The sequence below is a fragment of the Lepus europaeus genome, chromosome 19 (genome assembly GCF_033115175.1).
Source record: "Lepus europaeus isolate LE1 chromosome 19, mLepTim1.pri, whole genome shotgun sequence".
In the NCBI taxonomy this organism is placed as follows: domain Eukaryota; kingdom Metazoa; phylum Chordata; class Mammalia; order Lagomorpha; family Leporidae; genus Lepus; species Lepus europaeus.
Window position 1 is genome coordinate 3,208,774 of NC_084845.1, and position 23,626 is coordinate 3,232,399.

The 23,626-nt window shown below is 63.5% G+C and overlaps 1 protein-coding gene across 3 annotated transcripts; it reads right to left on the bottom strand.

Moving 5' to 3' along the window:
- Nucleotides 1–111: 111 nt before the first annotated feature.
- BRSK1 (BR serine/threonine kinase 1) lies at nt 112–19,346 on the bottom strand. Of its 3 annotated transcripts, XM_062177672.1 has the most exons (19): nt 19,173–19,346; nt 17,846–17,940; nt 17,660–17,745; nt 16,236–16,376; nt 12,098–12,214; nt 11,988–12,021; nt 11,835–11,903; nt 8,053–8,199; nt 7,704–7,735; nt 7,274–7,444; nt 6,866–6,963; nt 6,492–6,651; nt 6,267–6,327; nt 5,531–5,900; nt 5,070–5,118; nt 4,855–4,978; nt 4,330–4,525; nt 2,499–2,588; nt 112–423 (listed from the first exon to the last, which is right to left on the bottom strand). In XM_062177672.1, exons 1-19 carry the CDS (start codon nt 19,306–19,308, stop codon nt 266–268), a joined length of 2,334 nt encoding a protein of 777 aa, XP_062033656.1. In that variant the 5' UTR covers nt 19,309–19,346; the 3' UTR covers nt 112–265. The 3 variants fall into 3 exon arrangements, with proteins under 3 accessions (XP_062033656.1, XP_062033658.1, XP_062033657.1); XM_062177674.1 differs by lacking the exon at nt 2,499–2,588; XM_062177673.1 differs by lacking the exons at nt 112–423; nt 2,499–2,588 and adding an exon at nt 2,622–3,954.
- Nucleotides 19,347–23,626: the final 4,280 nt, after the last annotated feature.

Genomic DNA, 23,626 nt, shown 5'->3' on the forward strand with positions numbered 1-23,626 from the left:
GTCCCTCCCCCACCCCACCCCGTAGAGAGATCAATAAATAAATAATAAATTAATCAATAAATAAAATAGAAACGACTCCCCCGCCCCTGTTCCCCCAGAACCTCCCCCCACTGGGCACGGCCCCTGGAGCCCCATCCCTGCAGGGCAAGGCCGGTGTGTGTGTCCCCCCCTCCCGTCATACTCCTTGGGCCTTATTTACAGATTCACAGTTGGGGGGCAGGGAAGGGGGTGGAGGGGGCTCCCCTCCTTCCCCGGCCCCCTGGGGTCAGGGCAGAGGGGTCCCGTTGGTGGCCAGGAGCTTCTTGTCCTTAGGGGGGCCTCGGCGGGGAGAGCTGCTCAGCTCGGGGTCAGGGCGGCCGGGTGGGGGCTGCAGGCTCCGGGGTGGGGTGCTGGCAGGCCGGGTCTGAGCCCCATTCTTCTCATCTACAGGGAGAGAGGTGTCTGAGCCCCGGAGCTGGGAGTCAGTCGCCCCGGGGTGGCAGCCGGGACACACCCTTCTCATCCCAGCTCCTATCTGAGCCCCGGAGGCTGGGGAGTCAGTCGCCCCAGGGTGGCAGCCGGGACACACCCTTCTCATCCCAGCTCCTATCTGAGCCCCGGAGGCTCGGAGTCAGTCGCCCCGGGGGTGGCAGCCGGGACACACCCTTCTCCTTATCCCAGCTCCTATCTGAGCCCCGGAGGCTGGGGAGTCAGTCGCCCCGGGGTGGCAGCCGGGACACACCCTTCTCATCCCAGCTCCTATCTGAGCCCCGGAGGCTCGGAGTCAGTCGCCCCGGGGGTGGCAGCCGGGACACACCCTTCTCCTTATCCCAGCTCCTATCTGAGCCCCGGAGGCTGGGGAGTCAGTCGCCCCAGGGTGGCAGCCGGGACACACCCTTCTTATCCCAGCTCCTTATCGCTGGTTCCTGGAGTCTCACAAGTCACCCTGGCTCCTTATCATGGCTCCAGAGTCCCTGTCAGTAGCCCCCCCCCCCCCCCGGGCGGCTGCCCCCCAGGCACAGGCTAGGTGTCCCCAGCTGGGGGGCAGAGGGACCTTGCTGCCATAGCAACGTCTGTTTTCAGCACAGACTGAGGCTGTGCCCCCACACCTCTGAAGACTGAACTGGTAGGTGCAAGATCTCTGTCTTTAACTCCCTCGCTGTTAACTCTGACTTTCAAATAGGATAATAAATCTTAAAAAAAAAAAAAAGACCGGTGCGTGATGGCGCTGCCCATTGGGGGGCCCTGGTTGCTAAGGTCAGCTTTCCTTCGTAACAGGGTCCAGTGGGCCTAATTTGCTGTCTGGTTGCCCCTAGCAACCAGAACAGAACATGGGTTTCTCCCACCTGGGCACTGTGGATAAGCCCATCATGGGGCGCTCTCCGCCCTCCCCGGCCTGCACAGGCCAGGTGGCCCCAGGGCAGCAGACTGCTCTGCTGGGGTCCAGCCTGGCTGGGACGCTGGAGGCGCTGAGGTCTGCAGCGGGGTAGGGTCAGAGGGGGCGTGGTCTTGCTGGCTCAGGATGGGGGAGGAGCCCTGGGGCACAACGGCCTGGAGCCAGGAAAGACCAGACACAGCATAGCCCTGGGGACACCTGACGTCAGGCCAGTGGGAGCTGTGGCCTGCTGGTCATAAAGCTGCACTGTTCCAGCCACCAGAAACCAACACGGCCAAGACTGGCCCCTGTCAGGGGTCACCGCGCCCAAGCACAGGACCTGACCACGGGGCTCCGTTCTCCGGCTGCTGAGCCCTGGTGGTCAGAGGGGTCGCCAAGGGGCACAGACGCAGGGGACCGGCCCTGGGAGGCTGTGGTGCCCTCGGCCCCTCCCCTCGCTCATGGATTCCAGCTGTTGCCGGTTGCTGGGGCAGCACCAGCTCTGTTTTCAGTGCCCTTGCTTCTGGCACCAAAATCATGGGGGCTAGGCCACGGGGGGCAGCCCTCCTGGGTGTCACTGGTGCCCTTTAAGAGGCCCCAGGGAGCTCCCTCGCCTCTGCCACCACAGGAGCACTCGGTGAGAGGGCGCCATCCATGGACGGCGGCCCCTCCCTCGGATCCAGGGCTCCAGACCCAAGGCTGCCTGTCCGTCATCTCCAACCCCCCAGCCCGTGGTATTTTCTTCTCACAGCCGAACAGGCCAAGACGCTTTAGCCACAACCCCCAGCTGGAGCTCGGCCTCTCCCCGGCCCCCAGTTGCTAGGGAATTCCACTCCTTGGCAACCAGGGCTGAGTCCCCGGAGCACAGCCCTGCCCCCCCCCCCAAGCTTCCTGCTGCCCTGGTTGCTAAGGACCACTGGGCCAGCGCACAGGACTCCTGCGGACGGCGCCACCTGCTGACCCCCACCTCAGACCAAAGGCGGCACGCAGAACCCCGGGGTGGCTGGGGTCCCGAGCCTTGGGGCCTGAGACGTCCCCTTCCCCGCCAGCACGGACTCCCGTCCTCCTGGCGAAGCTGCTCACAGCTCTGTAGGTCAAGGCCTCAGCAAGACAGCTGCCCCCCGCCCGACGCCCCGACGCCCACCTGCCAGGGCCTGCACGGAGGGCTGGTCGTGCGTGCTCAGCAGCTGAGCCTGGATGGTCTCCACCACGCGTTTGAAGCGGCGGCTGGGGCCTGCGGGACATGGACAGGGCTGGGGCAGGGACGGACCCCCCGCCTGTAGGATCCGGCCCCTCCTCCCGGTCTCCATTTCCCACCCGCTGTCCTGCAGGTGGGTGTCTGTGCAGCTTCTGAAGGAACAACGTCAAACCCAGGTAGCTGGTTTCTAAAGCTACTTCAGGGCGACTTCCTGTGCACGGGCTCTCTCCCCAGACGTGCACAGCGGCCGGGACCAAGGCTGGAGCTGGGAACTCAATGGAGGCCTGGCACGCGGGGGCTGGGGACCCAGCTTCGTGAGCCATCCCTGCTGCCCCCCAGGGTGTGCATCTGCAGGGAGTGGGAGTGGGAGGGAAACCCAGCCACCTGGAGGTGAGACCGGTGTCCCGAAGCCGCGCCTCAACCCTTTGACAAATGCCTACCCCCGGGTTCTATTCAAATAGGTGCTGGTGCTCGTTAGTTTCTCAAGGCCCTGAGGATCCAGAAATGTAGGACACGTAAATGAGGGGGAAAAAAAAACCTCAAAATTCAGAAATGTCTGCTTATTAGTCATGGGGGGGGGGGGGGATGAAAGCCACCACTTGTTCTGGGGATGGACTCCCGGAGCAGGCCTGTCCCCGGGCATGACGTGAAGGCTGGGGACAGGAGAGGAGAGGCGTCCTGGTCATTCAAGCTTGCTGTCAGACTCAGGACCGCGCCGAAACGGAGGCGAGCATTTCTGCGGTTTCATCTCTTGTGACAACTTTTTTCTTTTTTTGAAGCCATTTTTTGCTTTCCAATTTGAGAGACAGAGCGACAGGCAGATCTTCCCTATGCTGGTCCACTCCCCCAAATGCCCACACACGGCCACGACTGGGCTGGGATGATGCCAAGAGCAGGGAACTCAACCCAGGTCTCCAAGGTGGGTGGCAGGAACCCAGGCACTGGAGCCATCACCACCGTCCAAGGGTCTGCTGGCCGGAGGCTGGACTGGGAACCGAAGCCAGGCCCCAGACTGGCACTCTGGAGTTAAAGTTCCTGAGGCTAACGCTGAACTCCAGGAAGAAGTGCTGAGATAGATTGGTGATGTCTGCCCCGGGGGCAGGACTGGTATCTTGGAGCAGCATGCCACAGCTATGCCCTTTTGATTTACAAGGTTAAAGTAGCGGCAAGAGGGCCAGCGCTGTGGCACAGCGGGTTAACACCCTAGCCTGAAGCGCCGGCATCCCATATGGGCGCCAGTTTGAGTCCCGGCTGCTCCTCTTCCGATCCAGCTCTCTGCTGTGGCCTGGGAAAGCAGTGGAGGATGGCCCAAGTCCTTGGGCACCTGCACCCATGTGGGAGACCCAGAAGAAGCTCCTGGCTCCTGGCTTTGGATCGGTGTAGCTCCGGCCGTTGCAGCCATCTGGGGAATGAACCAGCGGATGGAAGACCTCTCCCTCCCTCTGTGTAACTCTGACTTTCAAATACAATAAAAATAAATAAATCTTAAAAAAAAAAAAAAAAAGTGGTGGCAAGAGCTCTGCTCTCTTGTGAGATCAGGAGTGCGTCCTCCGTAAACTGGGCGCTCACTGACACGGCTGGGGCTGCTTGGCAGTTTCGGTGGAAATAGGCGTTCATCACTGGCCTTGTAAACACCTACTAAATGTTGCAGGAACGGCCAAGGGATGGGTGTGGGGGTCTGCGGGAGGTGGGCACTCGCGGAGTCAACAGCCAAGCCCTCACTGCTCCCCTGCCCTGGGCCACACTCCTCGCTCAGCGGTCAGAGACGGGGACTCACCAGAGATGAGAGTGAAAGTGACCGAGTAGATGCCACCGCCGCCGCCGTCCCGTCGGGGGGAGGGCTCCGGGCCCTCGGAGGAGCTGATGTCCACCTGGAAGCGGACGGGCTTCTGGAAGACGGAGGGGCCGCCGCTGGCCTTGTACTCGGCCCTGAAGCTGGTCTGGGACAGCACACTGTGACTCAGGCTGGGGATCTGCGGGAGGTTGGGACACGGGACCGGCTGAGCCCAAGGCAGGCCGGACCATCCTGCAACTGGCTCTGCCCCGGGAACTACAAGTCCCAGCAGCCACTTGGCGGGAAGAGTGACAGAAAAGGCCCTGGGAGGCCCCACTGCCTGCTGGGACTTGTAGTATTCTTGATGCTGGTAACTAGGTGAGGACAAGCCCTTCTTGCTTGCTGCCCCCTGCACACACTCAGCTCTGGCTGGAAACCTGCGATCCCACCAGCCCGGGGGAAGCCCGGCCGTTTAGGCCGTGAGCGCCAGGGCCGCCGGGCGGTGCTGGCCAGGCCGCAGGCCCTCACCGACAGGAAGGCATGGACGATGTCCGCTTTGATGCTGCTGAGAGGCTTGTCCTTCAGCACGAGGAAGATCTGCTCTTCTTTGTCCAGGGAGATGAAGTTCCCGAACCAGGACCGTTTGGCCAGCCTGGTGGGAGGGGACGGCCGGGAGGGAGAAGGTCAGGGGGAGGCTCTGGGGTCAGCCTCCCCGCCCCGGCCTCCCCTCGCGCCACACTCACTCCGGAGAGGACTCTGGCGTCAAACTGGACATCTCCTCCGCGGTAGGGACTGGATGGGGCAGGGGAAACGTGGTCAACACCTGTCCCGCCTCCGGAGCCAGCCCTCACCTCCTCCCTGGTCCCAGGCCCCGGAGCCCGTTCACCTCCTAGTAGCTGAACCCCACCTGGCTCTGCCTATTCACTTCCGGGTGGCTGAACCCCCACCTGGCCCCCTCGCTTCTCCTAGGGAGGGCCAACTGGCTGGGCCACGCCCCTTGAGGCGGGCTCGTGAAGCCATGGGCCAATGGGAAGGTGATCCAGCCCACAGAAGGGCACGCGGGGAAGTGGCCCCTCCTCTCTCCCCAACATCGATCCGCTCTGAAACTCCTTTCCACACGCTCCTGTCCTGGAACGCGAGGCCCCAGCCCGGTCCTCCCCAGAAGCCCTCGGTGCAGCCCCTGCGTCCTGCAGAGACCCCGTACCCTGCATCTTGCGCCGATGGAAGCGCGGGGAGCCCAGGAAGCTGTTCCGGATGGAGTTGAGACGACTCCTCCAGGCGGCTCCCCCGACGCCGCCGCCTGGGCTGGGGGGCGGTGTTGTCCCGGGGGTCCCGGTTGGACTGGCTCGGGGCGTGTGCAGAGGCGAGTGCAAGGGGGTGCCCCCCGAGGAGCGCGGGGAGCCTGGAGGGCCGGGCAGGGGTGTGGAGCGGGCGCTTGGGGGCGGGGGCTGCTCCCCGGCGCCCCCGCCCCTGGGGCCCCGAGAAGGCAGCGTCTGCGTTTTGGAAGTCGGGGAGCCCCCGCCTCGGGCCTCGTCTCCAGCCCCGGGTTCCGGCGAAAAGGAAAAGACAGGACTCTGTGGAGAGGCGCCGACAGGTGAGGACTACAATGCCCAGGAGACTCTGAGAGCCCCACTCGCCCGCATTCGCAGAGTCTGGCCCCGAGGCATGCTGGAACTTGTAGTACAAGTAGTCCCCATGGCAAGCCCCAAGGCTAACAGGACTGGGCCTCTTCCCAGGATGCTCAGCACCCAGCAGAGGGACTGGTACACAGCAGGTGCTGTTTGTTAAATGAATGCAGGAATCGGCCAATGGCTGAAATATTTAAGGCCTTGGGCCGACCAGAAACAAGGAGGCGACCTGGGGGTGTGGTTCCTCGGGCTGACTTCTTGGGCAGGGTTAGGGTACCCCATGCCCCTCCAGCTCACAGGGTCCGGCCTTACCCTTGGGCTGCTCAGAGGGCTGGAGGACAGGCCGGTGGACGCCCCACTGACGCTGCGGGATCTGCTTGCAGGCCGGATTGAGAGACAGGGCGTCAGGGGTGCGGTGTCCGAGCCGCAGCCCCCCTCTCGCCCCCACAGGCCGTGCAGGTGCAGAAACCGGCACACATCGGAGGCGGGGCAGGGCCGGAACCCCAACTGTGGCTCGCCCCGGGGCCGGGCTCCCACCTCTGGCTGTGCTGAGCCATCTCCAGGGCCCGGCGCGTGGGCACCGGGGAGCCGCCTCCGCCCGCGTCCGTGACGCTCAGGACCTCCATGGACTTGCGTTCTGGCCGCCGCTTCCCGTGCCGGCTGAGCATGGGGGAGTCCACGCGCTTCCGGGGCGGGTCTGAGGACGACAGTGTCCACGCTGGGCCCCGCTGGACGCCGCACAGGCCGGGAGACGGGGGCCCGAGCGTGCAGGGGTCGCAGGGCACGCCGGGCTGGCCCGCCCTGGACGCCGGCGCTCGCGGCCCCTTCCTCCCTCGGGAGCCCCGGGGGTCGACCCCCAGCCTCTGCCCCCGGCCCCGGGTCAGGCGTCTCCCCCAGCCCCGCCTGCTCACCAATATCGTTCCGGGGAGGCAGATCCTGGTCCTCGCAGCTGGGATACCGCTCCTTCCGGTCCAAAAGCAGGTAATAGATCATCTTTTCTTGGTTCTCCCTAAGTGCGGGTTTGGGGAGGCAGGAGGGGGCTGCCGTCAGCACCCCCAGGGGACACGAGCCCGGCCCCGCGGCTGCGGCTGGCTGCCCGGCTGTCGGCGTGGCTGGGCACCGCAGCCCCCTTTGGCTCGGTGACACCCGTGCTAACTGGGCGCGTCCTGTTTGTCGCTGTTACCAAGGTGAGGCTCAGCGTCGCTCAGTGCGGTGGGAGCCACGCCCCCTCGGGCTGCGCAGCGCGCCCCCTGCCGGCTTCCGGGGGAGCTGCGGCGGCGCGCTGCGGGGCGCGGGGATCCGGGGGGCGGGGGGCTTACTCCTCGCTGCGCAGCTCGCGGTGCAGCCGCTCGCGGTCCCGGAAGCAGCCCAGCGACGCCATGCTCTCCAGCACGTCCGGGTCCAGCTCCCCGTTGGACGGCAGACTCCGCATGGCCACCCGGCGGCCGGGGGCCGGCTCCAGGCACGGGTCCGGCTCGTGTTTCCCGCCCCTGCAGAGGGGGAGAGAACCGACTTCGGAACCGGGCCTCCTCCTCCCCTAGGAATCCAGGGGTCCCGGCCCTGCCTCCTCCCTCAGACCAGGGGCCCAGGCCCCGGCCTCCTCCCTCAGACCAGGGGCCCAGGCCCCGGCCTCCTCCCTCAGACCAGGGGCCCAGGCCCCCGGCCCTCGTCATTCAGAGCCCTGGCATCCCACCCCCAGCCTCCTCTCCTTGCCCCTCCTCCCCAGGTGTCCAGTTCCGCCATACTCACAGGTACCACGGATGTTTCTGAATTTGCTCCAGCTGTGAGGGGCGGGTCGTAGAGAGGCATAAGTGAGGCACACAGTAGACGCGCGATTCAAGTCCAGGGGGCTGCTGTTGGGGGGTCCCTGAAGTCGCCCCCCCACGTCCACCCCAGGGACAGGCTGTCGGATCATGGCTCCCCCTAGCGGCGGCCAAGCGCGTGGCCCACTCATACGCAGCCCAACAACTAGAGACCGGGCGCGCTGGCTTCCCGCATGCGCACTGTCTCCCTGCTCCCTTCGCGCGGCCGAAGCGTCGGTGTGCGCATGCGCCCTCCCGGCTCGGGGCCGCCTCGCCTGCCCAGCCCCCCGACTCACGCTGAGCCTCTTCTCGGGCTCCACCTCGATCATGCCGCGCAGCAGGCTCTGGCAGTCGGGCGGGATGAAGTGCGGCATGTGGAAGACGCCGCGCTTGACCTTCTCCAGCAACTGCCGCAGGTTGTCGTCGTCGAAGGGCAGCGCCCCCTGCAGGCGGGGAGAAGCCAGGACGCCTCAGGCGGCGCCGGAGCGGGAGAGGGAGATGGAGCCGGAGCGGGAGCCCGAACCTGAACCCGACCCCGGAGCGGGAGCCCGAGCCCTGAACCCGAGCCGGAGCCTGAGCCCGAGCCCTGAACCCGAGCCGGAGCCTGAGCCCGAGCCCTGAACCCGAGCCGGAGCCTGGAGCCCGAGCCCTGAACCCGAGCCCGGAGCCGGAGCCTGAGCCCTGAACCCGAGCCGGAGCCTGAGCCTGGAGCCCGAGCCCGGAGCCGGAGCCTGAGCCTGGAGCCCGAGCCAGAGCCTGGAGCCGGAGCCTGAGCCTGGAGCCCGAGCCCTGAACCCGAGCCCGGAGCCGGAGCCTGGAGCCCGAGCCCTGAACCCGAGCCTGGAGCCGGAGCCTGGAGCCCGAGCCCTGAACCCGAGCCGGAGCCTGAGCCTGGAGCCCGAGCCCTGAACCCGAGCCGGAGCCTGGAGCCCGAGCCCTGAACCCGAGCCCGGAGCCAGAGCCTGAGCCTGGAGCCCGAGCCCTGAACCCGAGCCGGAGCCTGAGCCTGGAGCCCGAGCCCTGAACCCGAGCCCGGAGCCAGAGCCGGAGCCTGGAGCCCGAGCCCTGAACCCGAGCCGGAGCCTGAGCCTGGAGCCCGAGCCCTGAACCCGAGCCGGAGCCTGAGCCTGGAGCCCGAGCCCTGAACCCGAGCCCGGAGCCGGAGCCTGAGCCTGGAGCCCGAGCCCTGAACCCGAGCCGGAGCGGGAGCCCGAGCCCTGAACCCGAGCCCGGAGCCGGAGCCTGAGCCCTGAACCTGAGCCCTGAACCCGAGCCGGAGCCTGAGCCTGGACCCGAGCCCTGAACCTGAGCCGCAGCCAGAGCCCGTGCCCAGAGCTGGGCCTGAACCCGAGCTGGAACCCGGAGCGGGAGCCCGAACCCGAGTCAGAGCCCGGAGCCTGGAGCCCGAGCCCTGAACCCGAAGCCTGTGCCCAGAGCTGGGCCTGAACCCAAGCCGGAGCCCAAACCCGAGCCGGAGCGGGAGCCCGAACCTGAGCCAGAGCAGGGGAGGAAGCCCGGAGCGGGAGCCCAAACCCGAACCCGAGCCGGAGCCCCGAGCCCGAGCCCTGAACCCGAGCCGCAGCCCAAGCCCGTGCCCAGAGCTGGGCCCAAACCCGAGCCGGAGCGGGAGGTGGGAAACTGAGGCACCGAGCGGCCGGGCAGGGGCCCCGCCAGGGCTGCGGTGGCAGCCTGGAGGTTGTTCCTAAGGGAAAGGAAAGGTTTGCCCTCCGTGCATCGGTCACTCATTCATTCATTCAACACGAGGAGCACCCCCCCCCCATGGGCCTCTGCCCTGCCCGCCGGCTCCAAGGATGCCCACGAGCAGCGAGCGGTGTCACCGGACCCTGGAGGCGGCCCAGGGGCCGAGGGAAGCGGGAGGAGGCCTCCAGCGGGGGCAGGCCACACCGGCAGTGGCCTCCCGTGGCGGCATAGGCCGCCTGCCCGTACAGGAAGGAACCTGCGGTGACAAACTGCCGCCGGGAACAGCGGGGCGGGGCGCCGGTGCCCAGCGCGGGCCTTCGGCTGCCTCCTGCTCTGCCGCCGTGGCTGTGTGAGCGCGGGCAGGTGGCGCGGCCACTGCTCTGAAGACGGCCCTGGTAGTACCAATGCCAGGATGGCGTGGGATTCCCGCGCTAGCTGTTGTGACCCATGCGACAGCTGACTGCGCCCTGCGGCACCCCAGGTTCTGATCAAGCCACGCGAGCGAGCAGGGAGCAGGCCACGTCCCTGCCCCCGCCCGCACGCCAGCCTCGGGCTGGATGAGTGTCAGTCGCGCCCTGGAGGGAGAGGCACACACATCAGTCAGGCAGGGGGCGGGCACAAGGCGTGGAGCCCGGCTTTAGCTAGGAAGTCAGAGAGGGCCTCCTGGAGGAGGTGGCCGTGTGACCCTCTAAGGGCCTCTCCGGTATCCAAGGCCCGTGGACACGGACCTCGGCGGCAGGAAGCCTGGGTGTGACCCCGGTTGTCTGAGGCGCTCGCCCCAGCCTGGATTTCCCCTTCTCTGCAAATGGACAGAATGTGCCCCCCAGGGAGGGTGACAGGTACGAGGACAGCACAGCGTCTCTGTCAACCGCCCGCGGCAGACCTCTGTGTGGACACCTGTGACACACAGTTTTTCCTGGAAGCCGCACTCATGGCTCACGGCCCACGGCGCTGGAAGCCGCCCCGGACCCGTGCCTCTGCACCGCGGGTTACCACCACGCTTGGGCGGGATCAACAGAAAGGACCAGCGCGCACAAGAACTGAGCCACTGGACTGCAAAGCGCGCTTGCAGGACCACAGCTTCTGTGGGCGGGCGGAGGCGGCCACGCTCAACCCCAGCTGCGGGCAGGCGACCCGCCACAGCCACGGCCACGGTCACAGCCACAGTGGACGGGGAGGGTGCCTGGAGAACGCACTGTGGGCTACGGATGCGTGTTACCAAGAGACCTGATTTGCAAATACAGAAACTGCGGATGCTGAGGGCCGGCTGTGAGATAATAAATACTCCTGCCACGCAGGCTCCAGGAGCTTCCCAAGCACCTGCGCCTGACCTGAGCCCTTGGAACCGCAGGTCCTGTGGCCCCCCCAGCGTGCACAGGACGGCATGGAGGCCTGAAGGCTGAAGGCAGCTTGCATGCTGAGGGTGGGGCATTAGGGACGTGGATTCAGCTGGGCGGGCGCCAGGACTGGTTTTAACCCCCGGCTGAATGGGGGCAGAGGCCCGGAGGGCTCTTGGCTGCCCCCCCCCAGGACCCGTGTTGCTCTCCTGTGGGGCTCTGGGTCCCCGGAAGGGAGTGCTGGGTGCCCCTGGTGGCCATCGCATAGCCTAGGGGCTGAGACACCTGCCCATGACCAGCTGTGTGCCCATGGCCGGTCCCCCCCACACCCAGGCTGGCTGAGCGAGTGACATAAGATGATGTGCTGGGAACAGCCATCGCTTCTCTGCTCATCACGCCATGTGTTCATGGTGTTCATGGGGGCTCACGACGCGCCAAGCCTGGGGTGACAGAGGCGAGCCGACCAAATGAAGCAGAAGAAAGGCCCGGGCACGGTCTCCGATCGCATGGAGCTCACCACAGAGAAGGGAAGGCAGCTGCCACTCAGGAGCCATGCATGTTGACGGTGACAACCCTCAGGGCTGCCAGGGAGAGGAGGGGGCCTGACCTCGTGGGGGGGGGGAGAAGGAGGCCAGGGGAGGCTTTCTGGAGACGTGACCTTTGAACTGAGAGCCTAAAGAAGTCCTGCAGCTGTTCACGGTGAGCAATGGAGCTAGTTGAGGTGGAAGAATGTTCTAGTCTGAAGAGGCAGTGCAAAGGCCCTGTGGCAGGAGCCGGGCTGACCACCCCATCCTGCTTGTAGAGCTACTGCGGTATTGCCGGTTTGTCCCCAGGACCAGGTGGCGTGCACCCTACACCTTCCCAGGGACAGTCCCGCAGTTCTGCAGCTGAAGAGCAGGTGCCCCAGGATCTTTGCTGCCTGACGCAAAACCTCCAGCACCGGTTAAACATTCAGGGGTGGAGCCTGGGGTGGGCGGGGCTGGAACGTGGCACTCTGCGCTTGTTCTAGAAGCAGGAGCAGACCAGCAAGGGCATCTCACCACGAGCAGGGCGAAGAGGATGACCCCACAGCTCCACATGTCTGCCCGGCGGCCGTCGTACTTCTCGCCCTGGCCGGGAGAGGGGGTGGTCAGCCGCGACCTCCTCCCGCTGCCACTTCCACTGCTCGCTCCCTCCACCTGCCCATCGCTCACCTTGATCACCTCTGGGCACGCGTAATGGGGCGACCTGAGACACAGAGACAGGCGCGTGAGCCCCCGCAGGCTCGGCCCCCACCCCGGGCTCGGGCGGCCACCGCACTCACCCACAGCTCGTCTCCAGGAGGCTGTCCCCCACCTGCAGGGACGCCATGCCGAAGTCGGCGATGCGGATGTTGTTCTTCTCATCCAGGAGCAGGTTCTCGGGCTTCAGGTCTCTGTGGCTGAGACAGGCGGGGCGGGGCGGTCACACCTGCCTCCCGGGAGGCCCCCCCACTGCTCCCGGCTCACAGTGCGGGCCATTTCTGGGGATGTTCGGTGACTGCCGGTCACCAGCAGAGCCCACGGTGGAGAGGAGAGTGTGAGGAAGCCCAGCGCCCTCACCCTGGCTCCCCCAGGATCACTCAGGGCCCCTGCTTCCTCCTCCAAGGCTGGGTTATGTCCTAGAAGATCCCAGACACTGGCCATTGTGTAGTTCAGATGTTGGAGCATTTCATGTGCAAACGTGGATAAGGGAGGTGGCCGGTTCTTACAATCTCACACTATTTCCAAGCTGAATAATACAAAAATGTTTCCACCCCAGGCCGGTTACTGGTTCCTGCCCTGGGACCCTGTCCTCCCTGGGCTCCTCAAAGTTCAAGGGTTAATGCCTGGTAGGGGGGGTGGACTCCACAGCTCTCCCGCCCGGCCGCGGTAACTGGGTCAGAACTGCTGTGAACCGTGTTGAATATCGCCCCCTAGCGGTCAGAGCTTCCAACGACGGGGCTGCGACAGTCCACGGCAGCTTCTCCCCGCCGCCGGACTCCACCCCAAGTCCCAGCCCCTTCCCCCTGCATCCCCTCCCCATCTCCAAAATGCGTCCGCGAGGGAGGGGGCAAAGGAGGCTGCAAGCTGGAGGACGATCAGAGCTGCTGCCTGCTGGTTACTGGCTTTTCCTCCCCAAGCACCTGGGCCATCAAGTGCTCTTTCCCGGCACCTTAACCGGAGCTGGATCGGAAGCCGGGCAGCTGAGACTCGAACCAGCGCTCTATACAGGAGGGTTAGCCGGTTACACCACAACGCCAACGCCAGCCCCAAATACTGCCTATTTAATGTCTTGAAGACAACCCAAGGGAGAAAATGTAAGTGATTCACGGGCCTCAGTCCTTCCCGAACACCACAGAGAAGAGCAAACTTGAAATGCATCCCACGCTGTGCGCGAGCACAACTCCCACTTCTAGAAGAAAAGACAGGAGGACACCTCGGGCCTCGAGTTGGGCAAAGATTTCTTTCTTTCTTTCTTTGTTTTTTTTCGAGACTCATTTGTTGATTTTAAAGTCACAGAGAGGAAGAGACAGAGCAAGAGAGAAAGCTTCCATCCACTGGTTCATTCCCCGTGGTTCTCTGAAGCCAGGAGCGTCTCCCAGAACTCCCACTGGGTGCCGGGGCCCAACGCTTGGGCCGTCTTCTGCTGCTTTCCCAGGTGCGTTAGCAGGGAGCGGGACCGGAAACGGAGGAACTTGGACATGAACCAGTGCCCATATAGTGTGCTGGCGTCACGGGCGGTGGCTTAACCTGTTATGCTACAGCACCGGCCCTGGCAAAGATTTCTTAAATAGGATACAAAAATCATGAACTATGCAAGAAAAAAAAATCAAGTGGACCTCATCGACATCAAAACCTTTTTCATTTTTATAAGACATTGTTACAAAAATGTATAAGTGAGACTGGCGTCGCGGCACAACACCACCTGTGTTGCCGGCATCCCACATGGGTGCCAGGTCCAGTCCCGGCTAGTTTGCTTTGGAGCCAGCTCGCTGCTTGTGCACCTGGAAAAGCAGTGGATGGGGCCCACTTGGTCCCTGACGCCCACCTGGGAGACCAGGATGGCGTTCCAGGGTCCTGGCTTCAGCCTGGCCCAGCCCAGACCACTGCTGCTGTGTGGGGAGAGAACCAGTGGATGGAAGATCTCTCTCTCTCTGTACCTCTGCCTTTCAAATAAATAAAATAAGTTTTTTTTTTTTTTGACAGGCAGAGTGGACAGTGAGAGAGAGAGAGAGACAGAGAGAAAGGTCTTCCTTTGCCGTTGGTTCACCTTCCGATGGCCGCCGCGGCCGGCACACCGCGCTGATCCAAAGCCAGGAGCCAGGTGCTTCTCCTGGTCTCCCATGCGGGTGCAGGGCCCAAGGACTTGGGCCATCCTCCACTGCCTTCCCGGGCCATAGCAGAGAGCTGGCCTGGAAGAGGGGCAACCGGGACAGAATTCGGCGCCCCGACCGGGACTAGAACCTGGTGTGTCGGCGCCGCTAGGCGGAGGATTAGCCTGTTGAGCCACGGTGCTGGCCTAAAATAAGTCTTTAAAAGTTTAGGGGACCAGGCCGGCGCCGGGGCTCACTAGGCTAATCCTCCGCCTTGCGGCGCCGGCACACCGGGTTCTAGTCCCGGTCGGGGCACCGATCCTGTCCCGGTTGCCCCTCTCCAGGCCGGCTCTCTGCTGTGGTCAGGGAGTGCAGTGGAGGATGGCCCAAGTGCTTGGGCCCTGCACCCCATGGGAGACCAGGAGAAGCACCTGGCTCCTGCCATCGGATCAGCGCAGTGTGCCGGCCGCAGCGCGCCTACCGTGGCGGCCATTGGAGGGTGAAACAACGGTAAAAGGAAGACCTTTCTCTCTGCCTCTCTCTCACTGTCCACTCTGCCTGTCAAAAAAAAAAAAGTTTAGGGGACCAGCGCTGTGGTGTAGTGGGTAAAGCTGCCGGCTACGATGCCGGCGTCCCATATGGGCGCCGGTTCAAGTCCCACTTCCAATCCAGCTCTCTGCTATGGCCTGGGAAGGCAGTAGAAGATGGCCCAAGTCCTTGGGCCCCTGCACCCACGTGGGAGACCCGAAGAAGCTCCTGGTTCCTGGATTTGGATTGGCACAGCTCTGGCCGTTGCCGCCAACTGGGGAGTGAACCAGCAGATGGAAGACCTCTCTGTCTGTCTCACTCTTGACTCTCCTTCTCTCTCTGTGTAACTCTGCCTTTAAAATAAATAAATAAATCTTAAAAATATAAAATATATAAATGGCCAATAAGCACCTGGAAAGATGCTCAACATAAAAAATCCTCGGGAGAGGGGCTGGCGCTGTGGCGTAGTGGATAGAGCCGCCACCTGCAGTGCCGACATTCCATATGGGCACTGGTTTGAGTCCTGGCTGCTCCACTTCCCATCCAGCTCTCTGCTGTGGCCTGGGAAAGCAGTAGATGATGGTCCAAGTGCTTGGGCCCCTGCACATGTGTGGGAGACCCAGAGGAAAATCCTGGCTCCTGGCTTCGGATTGGCAGAGCTCTGGCCATTGTGGCCATCTGGGGAGTGAACCAGCAGATGGAAGACCTTTCTCTCTCTCTCTCTCTCTGCCTCTGCCTCTCTGTAACTCTGCCTTTCAAATAAATAAATCTTCAAAAACATCATCAGGGGACTCAAAACCACGAGCTGGCACTTCACACCTGCCAGAACGGCTATCAGGCAAAAGAAAACAAGAGCTGGTGAGGAGCGGCAGTGATGCAAACCTTCACATATGGCTGTCAGGAATACAAAATGCTGAAGCCACTTTGAAAAACAGCCAAAGACAGAGCGACCTTCTGACTTAGTAATTCCAGTCACACATGTATACCTGCGAGAACCGGAAACACAGCTACTCACAAAAACTCACCCGCGAGTGTCCCTGTGTACGTGTCCAAATTAGTCATAATAGCCTAGAAGGTGACGCAACCAAAGTGGATGTACAGATAAACAAAACGGGGTCTGGCGCAAGCGGAATATTAGCTGGCCATGAAAAATAACAGAGCACTGACGCATGAGACCACATGGATGAGCCTTGAAGATATTTTGTTGAGGGAAAGAAAGCAGGCACGCCGGCCCCCACACAGGACCAGTGGTTCCAATGGTATGAAATCCCAGAAGTGGTCAAAGCAGGGACAAAAAGCAGATTAGTGCTTGCCAGGGGACTGTGGGCAGGGGAGAATGAGGAGTGACCGCTTCATGGGCACATGATGACGACAATGCCATAAAATTACAGTAGGGACGCACAGCACCGGCCTGTCTGGAAAACCACTGAATTGTATGCTTCCGAAGGGCGGGAAGCGTGGCCTGCGAGCTGTAGTCCAGCACGTTCTCAATGCGGACGAAAGCTTCGTTTTGGGGCTGACCGCACCGGCGCTGACTCAGCCTTCCACGCCTGCCCTGTGGGCAGCCCCCGGCTCACCTCCCCGTCGGCTGTGCCCTCACCAGATGGAGTAGCTGTGGCAGAAGTCCAGAGCTGACACGATCTGTCGGAAGAACTTCCGGGCCTCCTTGGGTGTCAGTCTCCCCTTCTTCACCAGGTAGTCGAAGAGCTCACCTCCAGAGACGTGCTCCAGGACCAGGTACCTGGGGACAGAGCGGGCAGAGGGCTGGAAGGCACCAAAGGGGCTGCTGGGAAAGAGACTCCGCTTCCCATCAGTCTCCAGAAGGAAGAGACTCCAGTTCCCATGAGTCCTTGGGAGGAAGAGACCACCCCCCCCATACCAGTCCTCAAGAGTCCCCAAGAGACAGGGACCCCAATCCCATGAGTTCCTGGGAGAGGCTCCCAGTCGAATTAAAGTAGCACTTTAACTTTAAAAAAGAAACACCTCTGGAGGTCAGAGACCCCAAGTCTCCTAGGAGCCTGAGAAATGAAGACCCTCCTATTTACATAATCCCTGGAAAGCCAAGCCTCTAATTCCCATAAGCCTCTTGGATGAAGAACCTCAAATTCCCACATACTCTCGAATAACAATCCAAGTCAGCTTCTGGGAGGTAAGACTACAACTCCCATCATCCCGTGAGAGGCCAAGAACGTCCAACTCCCATGAGCCCCTGGGACAGACTCCCAATTCCCATCAGCCATCTGGATCCTAAAGACTGCAAGTCCCATCAGACTCTCAGAGGTTAAAACTCTAATCCCATCAACTCATGGGGACACAAAGGCTCCATTTCTATGAGATCCTGGATGGCTGAGACTACATGTGAGGCACAAACTCCCATGTGCCCTCTGGACACTGACAGTGGAGTAGGAGCGCCAATTGTTCCTGTCCTAACACCAGCCCCTCCCTGCAGCCACACCTGACAAAGCCCGAGAACTACAATTCCCATGAGCACCCGGGGCCTGGGCAGCTTCTGCAGGGGGAAGCCTGCGCCAGCATCCGATGAATGTTGGAGCCAGTTCATCTTGGGGACTGAGTGGACGGGGCAGGAGGGCTGTCCCCTTTCCCAGCCCAGCTGTCCTTTGGGTCACCAGAGTTGGACAAAGAGCCTCATTCTCTGAGCTTGGACAGCTGGACCCCCCCCTTCCTGGCTCTGAGATACTGAATCAGAATGCCGAGGCTGTCCACTGTAGGGGTGTCCAGCTGCGGCACCCGGATGAGGGTGCAGGAGGACCCCTCGGGCTCCCCCGGGCATCCAGGTGGTCTGGGGTAGAGTGTCTTGTAGTGCTGTAGTCCCAGGGCCGGGGCTGCGTTGCTAAGGAGGCCCTGGCCCCAGGCCAGCGTGGGAACAAGGGGGGGGTACCTGTGGGTACCAGGGGCATCCCTGGGCACCAGGCAAGGGACTGAGGCCTGGAGAGCCCAGGGGTCCCCAGGCCCTAGCTCCAGGGGGGGAGGCTGGGGGCGGGCTGGGTGTCTATAAATACCTACAAATATTTCTTGTTCTCGTAGACGTCGTGGAGCTTGAGAACGTGCGGGTGTTCGATGAGCTTCAGGATGGCGATCTCCCGCTCCACCTGAGGGGCGGGGGCACAGAGGGGTGCGGCTAGGCACGGCCCCGCCCCGGCCCCCCGCCCCGGCCCCCCCGGCCCCCGCCCCGCCCCGCCACCCCAGCACCTTCATCAGCACCGACTCCGACAGCTTCTCCCGGTTCACGATCTTGATGGCGACCTTCTGACCAGTGATGCAGTGGACCCCAAGTTTGACCAGCCCTGGGGGCGCAGGTTGGGGATGAGGGGTGTTCTCCCAGAGCCCGCCGTCGCCCCCCCACGTCCCCCGCGTTCTCCTCCCTGCCCTCCCTGGCCACTCACCTGTGCCTCTCCCAGCACCCCTCGTTCAACCCATCGCTCCCCTGAGCCCTGGAGACGCCGCGTCTCCCCCCACCACAGGCGTCTGCCCCCACCACAGGCGTCTGCCCTCCCCAAACCACGCTCCACTTCCTGCCGAGCACAGAAGCCTCCGTGCCCTTTTCTGATGCTTCACTGGCAGCCTAGCATGTGCTGGGCCCAGAGCCTGCTCCTCTCCTTAGGACCTGAGACCCCCGCCCACCCAAGCCACCGACCCAGCCCCTCCTCCCCGGGCGTGGGGTCCAGGCCTCTGACCCGCTTCTGCCCCGTAACCAGGAATCAGGTCAGCAACATCCACTCTGACCACCAGGATGTGGGCCTCTGACCTTCGCTCCTCCCTATCTCAGGCCCAGGACCCACAGCCAGGGACACTGGGGTCCAGCTGCCCCCTCACCTCCACCCAGCAGCCCCCTGGCAGGAAGGAAGCCGCAGCCCCCCCAGCCTGTGTTAGCAAGGGTCCAGGATGACCCCCTTCTGGGGGCCACCCACGGTGGTACCCGCGCTGGCCCGGCATGCCAGGGAAGGTGGACCGTGACCTGATGGCCCCGTCATCTGCACTCGCTGTCTGGAGAGCCCACAGCCCTCCCAGGCCAAGGAGGCCAGGCGCCTCAGAGTGGACGCACCTCCACCCCAGCCTGCGGCGGTACTGCAGCACCACCTCGGCTCTGCAGCCCGGCCCCCCTCCCCGCCCTGGAGCCCCCCCAGCCCCTGCCCCACGGGGCTGGGCCACTTGGGTCACCAACCCCCCACAGCCAGATGCAGGGGTCCAGACTCAAGCCCCCTCCTCCCCCGGACCCCGGAGTCCAGACCCCAGCCTCCTCCTCCCTTGGACCCAGGGGTCCAGGCCCCAGCCCCTCCTCCCTCAGACCCAGGGGTCCAGGCCCCAGCCCCTCCTCCCTCAGACCCAGGGGTCCCGGACCCCAGCCCCCTCTCCTCTAGGGCCCCAGAGTCTGCACCGTCCCCCATCCTGGAGACCCAGGAATCTGGACACCAACTCCTCCACGAGGGACCCAGGGGTCTGGGCTGCCAGCCCTGCCCGTTAGACACCCCCGAGTCCCGCCCTCTGGCCCCCCAAGCATCCCCTCCCCCAGGCTCACCTGTCTGTCCTTTGCCCAGCGTCTTCTCCAGCCGATAGGGGCCCACATATTGGGCGTGCTGGGGTGGGTGTGGGTGTGGGTGGGGGAGGTGGTAGGCAGGGGAGCCCCCGCCCCCCTCCTTGGCCCCGGACGACATGGTGCCCTTGGTCCCGGCCCGACCGGTCCCCCGGCCGCCCCCCCTGCGGCCGGTCGCCCCGTCCCTCCGGTGGGGGCCGGCGACCGCTCCGTTCCGGCCCCCCCGGCTGCCCCCCACCTCTCCGGGGGTCCCCAGGGGGCTGGGCTGGGCCCCCCCAGTCGGCGGGCCGCGGCGCTGGGGGAGGGGGGCTGGCCCGGGGCGGGGGGGTCAGGCCCCGGGAGTCAGCATGGCCGGGGGGGCTGCGCGGCCCCCCCTCCCCAGCCCGAGCCTGGCCGGGCCCCCCTTCCTGCGCCTCCCCCCTCCGGGGGGGGGTCTGAGGTGCGGGCCGGCGGATGCTGCAGGCCGAGGTCCCCCCCGCCCCCCCACGCGCCCTCTCTCCTCCGCCTCCTCCTCCTCTCCGCCTCCCCCCGCCACCTCGTCCTTTCTCTCCGGCAGGCTGACATCACCATCCGGGGACTCCGGGCCCTTCCCCAAAGTTAACCCTTTCGGAGGGGGGAGGGGAGCGGGCGGGGGGGGGGGGAGGGGGCGGGCCTGGGAGCTGGAGGGATGCAGGGGAGGTGGGAAGATGCGGGCAGGGCTGGAGGGATGCTGGCGGAGGATGGAGAGCAGGGTGCAGGGACACGGCCGGCGGGGAGCGGCCGCTCGGAGCGGCCGGCGGGAGAGGGGCTGAGCCCAGAGACCCCGAGAGACAGAGCGAAGGCGGGGGCCCCAGCAGCGGAAAGCCAGAGTCGGGGAGATGGGGGCACGTGGTGGAGCAGCAGGGAGAGGGACAGACACGGCAGGCGCCCCAGGGCACCAGGGGTGCAGCCGGGCGGGGGTCGGAGGCAGAGAAGGGAGGGGACCTGGGGAGCTGCTGACCCAGACTCATCACTGATTCCACAGCCCCCAGCCCCCCAGCCCAGGTCCAGCTCCTACAGAGCTTCCTGAACTCCCCAAGGTTTTTTTTTGTTTTGTTTTGTTTTTTTTTCTTTTTCCTGACCTGTTTGTTTTCTGTACTTGGTTGGGTTTCCTTAGACCTCCCCGGGACCCTGCACAGTCTGCTAGATCCCCACTGTGCGTTGCCTGATAGCCTGTGGTCACCCACCAGCCCCCACCCCCGTCAGGTTCTCGGGTCATCGCAGACCCCTCTGTGTCAGGTCCCCAGAGGTGGCAGGCACCCGTCTCCCCCCAAGCCCCTTAGAGGCCGTTCCCTGAGCCTGCAGGCTCCTGCCCCCCTCACTGGCCACGGAGCTCTGCTGAGTGCCGGGGCTGAGCCAGGCGGCGTCCCGGTTGGTAAGGGGCTGGCAGGGAGCAGTGCCAGCCAGAGCCCTTGCCATGGGGGCTTCTGTGTCAGCAGAGAGGCAGGTGGTCCGGCAGGTGGACAGCGGGATGATTCCGCAGGGAGGGGCTTAGGCAGTGGTCGCTGAGCAGCCATGGTGTTAGAAGAGGAGGTCAAATGGGGTGGGGCCCACGTGGGACAAGGCAAGGGCGCCCTGGGCTCGGGGCGTGGGGCAGCGCAGGGACACGGTGGGGCCCACGTGGCTGCAGGAGCGTGAGCAGGTCAGCAGGGGCTTGGGAGCAGCTGGTGTAGGTCCTGCTGTTCCGTAATTTTTAAAAAATATTTCTCTTGGCCGGTGCCGTGGCTCACTAGGCTAATCCTCCACCTGTGGCACTGGTACACCGGGTTCTATCCCGGTTGCCCCTCTTCCAGGCCAGCTCTCTGCTATGGCCCGGGAAGGCAGTGGAGGATGGCCCAAGTCCTTGGGCCCTGCACCCGCATGGGAGACCAGGAGAAGCACCTGGCTCCTGGCTTCGGATCAGTGTGGTGTGCCGGCCACAGCGGCCATTGGAGGGTGAACCAACGGCAAAAAGGAAGACCTTTCTCTCTGTCTTTCTCTCTCTCGCTATCTAACTCTGCCTGTCAAAAAAAAAAAATCTCTTATTTGAAAGGCAGAGTTACAGAGAGAGAGAGAGAGAGAGAGAGCGCTTCTGTCTGATGATTTACTGTCACACAGCCACAACAGCCGGAGCTGGGACAGGCCGAAGTCAGGAGCTTGGAATCCCAGCTGGGTCTCCCACAGGGATGCAGGGCCCCAGCACTCGGCGTCCTGTGCTGCTTCCCAGCAGACAGCTGGATTGGAAGTGGAGCCGCCAGGGCTCTTCGGGATGTGGGGGCTTAGCCCGCTGCTGACATCGGCCCCTACGTCCTGTATTTATTAAGAGGGCTCCTTTTCACTCTCTGGGGTCTAACTACAGATGGAAAAATTAGAGGTCATTGTCAGGCCGATGGTTTCTGCAGGCGTGTGGGAGCTCCCATCGAGGCCCCCAGCGTGTTATCCGTATTCATTGTGTAGTTACATGTTCTGTGTATGTACTCACATTAGGCCAGACGGCACCACGCTCACACGTGGACTGTGTACCCACACCTGCGTACTCAAGGGGAGGCGACCTGCACACACATGTCCACAACCTAATTCCCAGGACCTCACACGGCAAGAAGGACTGCACAGATGGGATCAAGGGTTTCTCTTTAAATATTTATTTATTTATTTATTTGAAAGACAGAGTTACAGAGAGAAGGAGAGAGAGAGAGAGATCTTACTTTTTTTTTTTTTTTTTGACAGGCAGAGTAGACAGTGAGAGAGAGAGAGAGACAGAGAGAAAGGTCTTCCTTTGCCGTTGGAATGGCCGCTGCGGCCGGCGCACCACGCTGATCCAAAGCCAGGAGCCAGGTGCTTCTCCTGGTCTCCCATGGGGTGCAGGGCCCAAGCACTTGGGCCATCCTCCACTGCACTCCCTGGCCACAGCAGAGAGCTGGCCTGGAAGAGGGGCAACCGGGACAGAATCCGGCGCCCCGACCAGAACTAGAACCCCGTGTGCCGGCGCCACAAGGCAGAGGATTAGCCTAGTGAGCCGCAGCACTGGTCTAGATCTTACTTTTTTAAAAAAGGATTTATTTATTTACTTGACAGAGCTACAAAGAGAGAAAGGCAGAGAGAGAGAGAGCTCCTCCATCCACCAGCTCACTCCCGAGATGGCCACAACAGCGGGCTAAGCCAGGCTGAAGCCAGGAGCCAGGAGCTTCATCCGGGTCTCCCACGCGGGTGCAGGGACCCGAGCACTCGGGCCGTCCTCTGCTGCTTTCCCAGGCCACAGCAGAGAGCTGGCCTGGATGTGGAGCAGCTGGGTGCCCATTTAGGACGCCAGTACTGCAGGCAGTGGTACAACCCACTGCACCACACGGCCGGCCACAGATTTTTACTATTTACTTATTTGAAAGTCAGTGTAGCGGAGAGAGAGGGAGACAGAGATCTTCCATCTGGTGGTTCACTCCCCAAATGGCTGCAACAGCCAGGGCCAGGCCAGGCCGAAGCCCGGAACCTGGAGCTCCATGGGGGGAGGCCGGAGCCCAAGCACTCAGGCTGTCTTCTGTTGCCTTCCCAGGCTCAGTGGCAGTGAGCTGGATCGGAGGCGGTGCAGGCAGGAATTGACCCAGCACCAAAGTGGGACCGGCGGCTTAACCTGCGGTTAGGGCGTTGAAATGGGGGAGGTTTTCCTGGTGATCTGAGTGGGTCCAGCGTGATCACAGGGTCGTTCCGTGTAAGAGGGGTGCTGTGGGGAGGGCCGGGGAGGACAGGAGGAGATGGGAGCAGACGCTGGTGCCATGCGGCCAGGAGCCAGGGGCGGGGGCGGCTTCCAGAAGGAACCCCATGCTGCCCACGCCTTGGTTTTAGCCCAGTGAACCTTACCCGACTCCTGCCTTCAGAGATGCACGGTGTGTGCTGTGTTAAGGCACCAACAGCAACAGGGAAACAGGGCCCTGCACCCCCTGGGAGACCAGGAGAAGCACCTGGCTCCTGGCTTCGGGTCAGCACAGCGCGCCGGCCTCAGCGGCCATTGGGGGATGAACCAACGGCAAAAAGGAAGACCTTTCTCTCTGTCTGTCTCACTGTCCACTCTGCCTGTCAAAAAACAAAACAAAACACCGTACGGGTACTGCCAGGGCCAGGCGCCTGTCTGACAAAGCTCCCTGGTGTGCCCTGGTCGCCCCATCTCTGCCCGAGATACCCCACTGAGGGCCCGGCAGGAGAAAGATACCTGCGGCTGAGCACCGTGCCTGGAGGGGCCGAGCCGGGGTTTCTCCGAGCCCGGCCCAGCCCAGCCCAGCCCCTGGCCCCCGCTGGGTGCACTGCGATTCCCTCCCGGCACCTGGCACTCCGGGAGGGAGAAGCGAGGAGAGAACAGCGGGCCCCAGGGCCGCCACCATTTGACAAATGGAGAAACTGAGGCAGAAGGCGAGGCGGTGGGCTGGGCCCAAGGCGGCATTGGAGGTTGAATA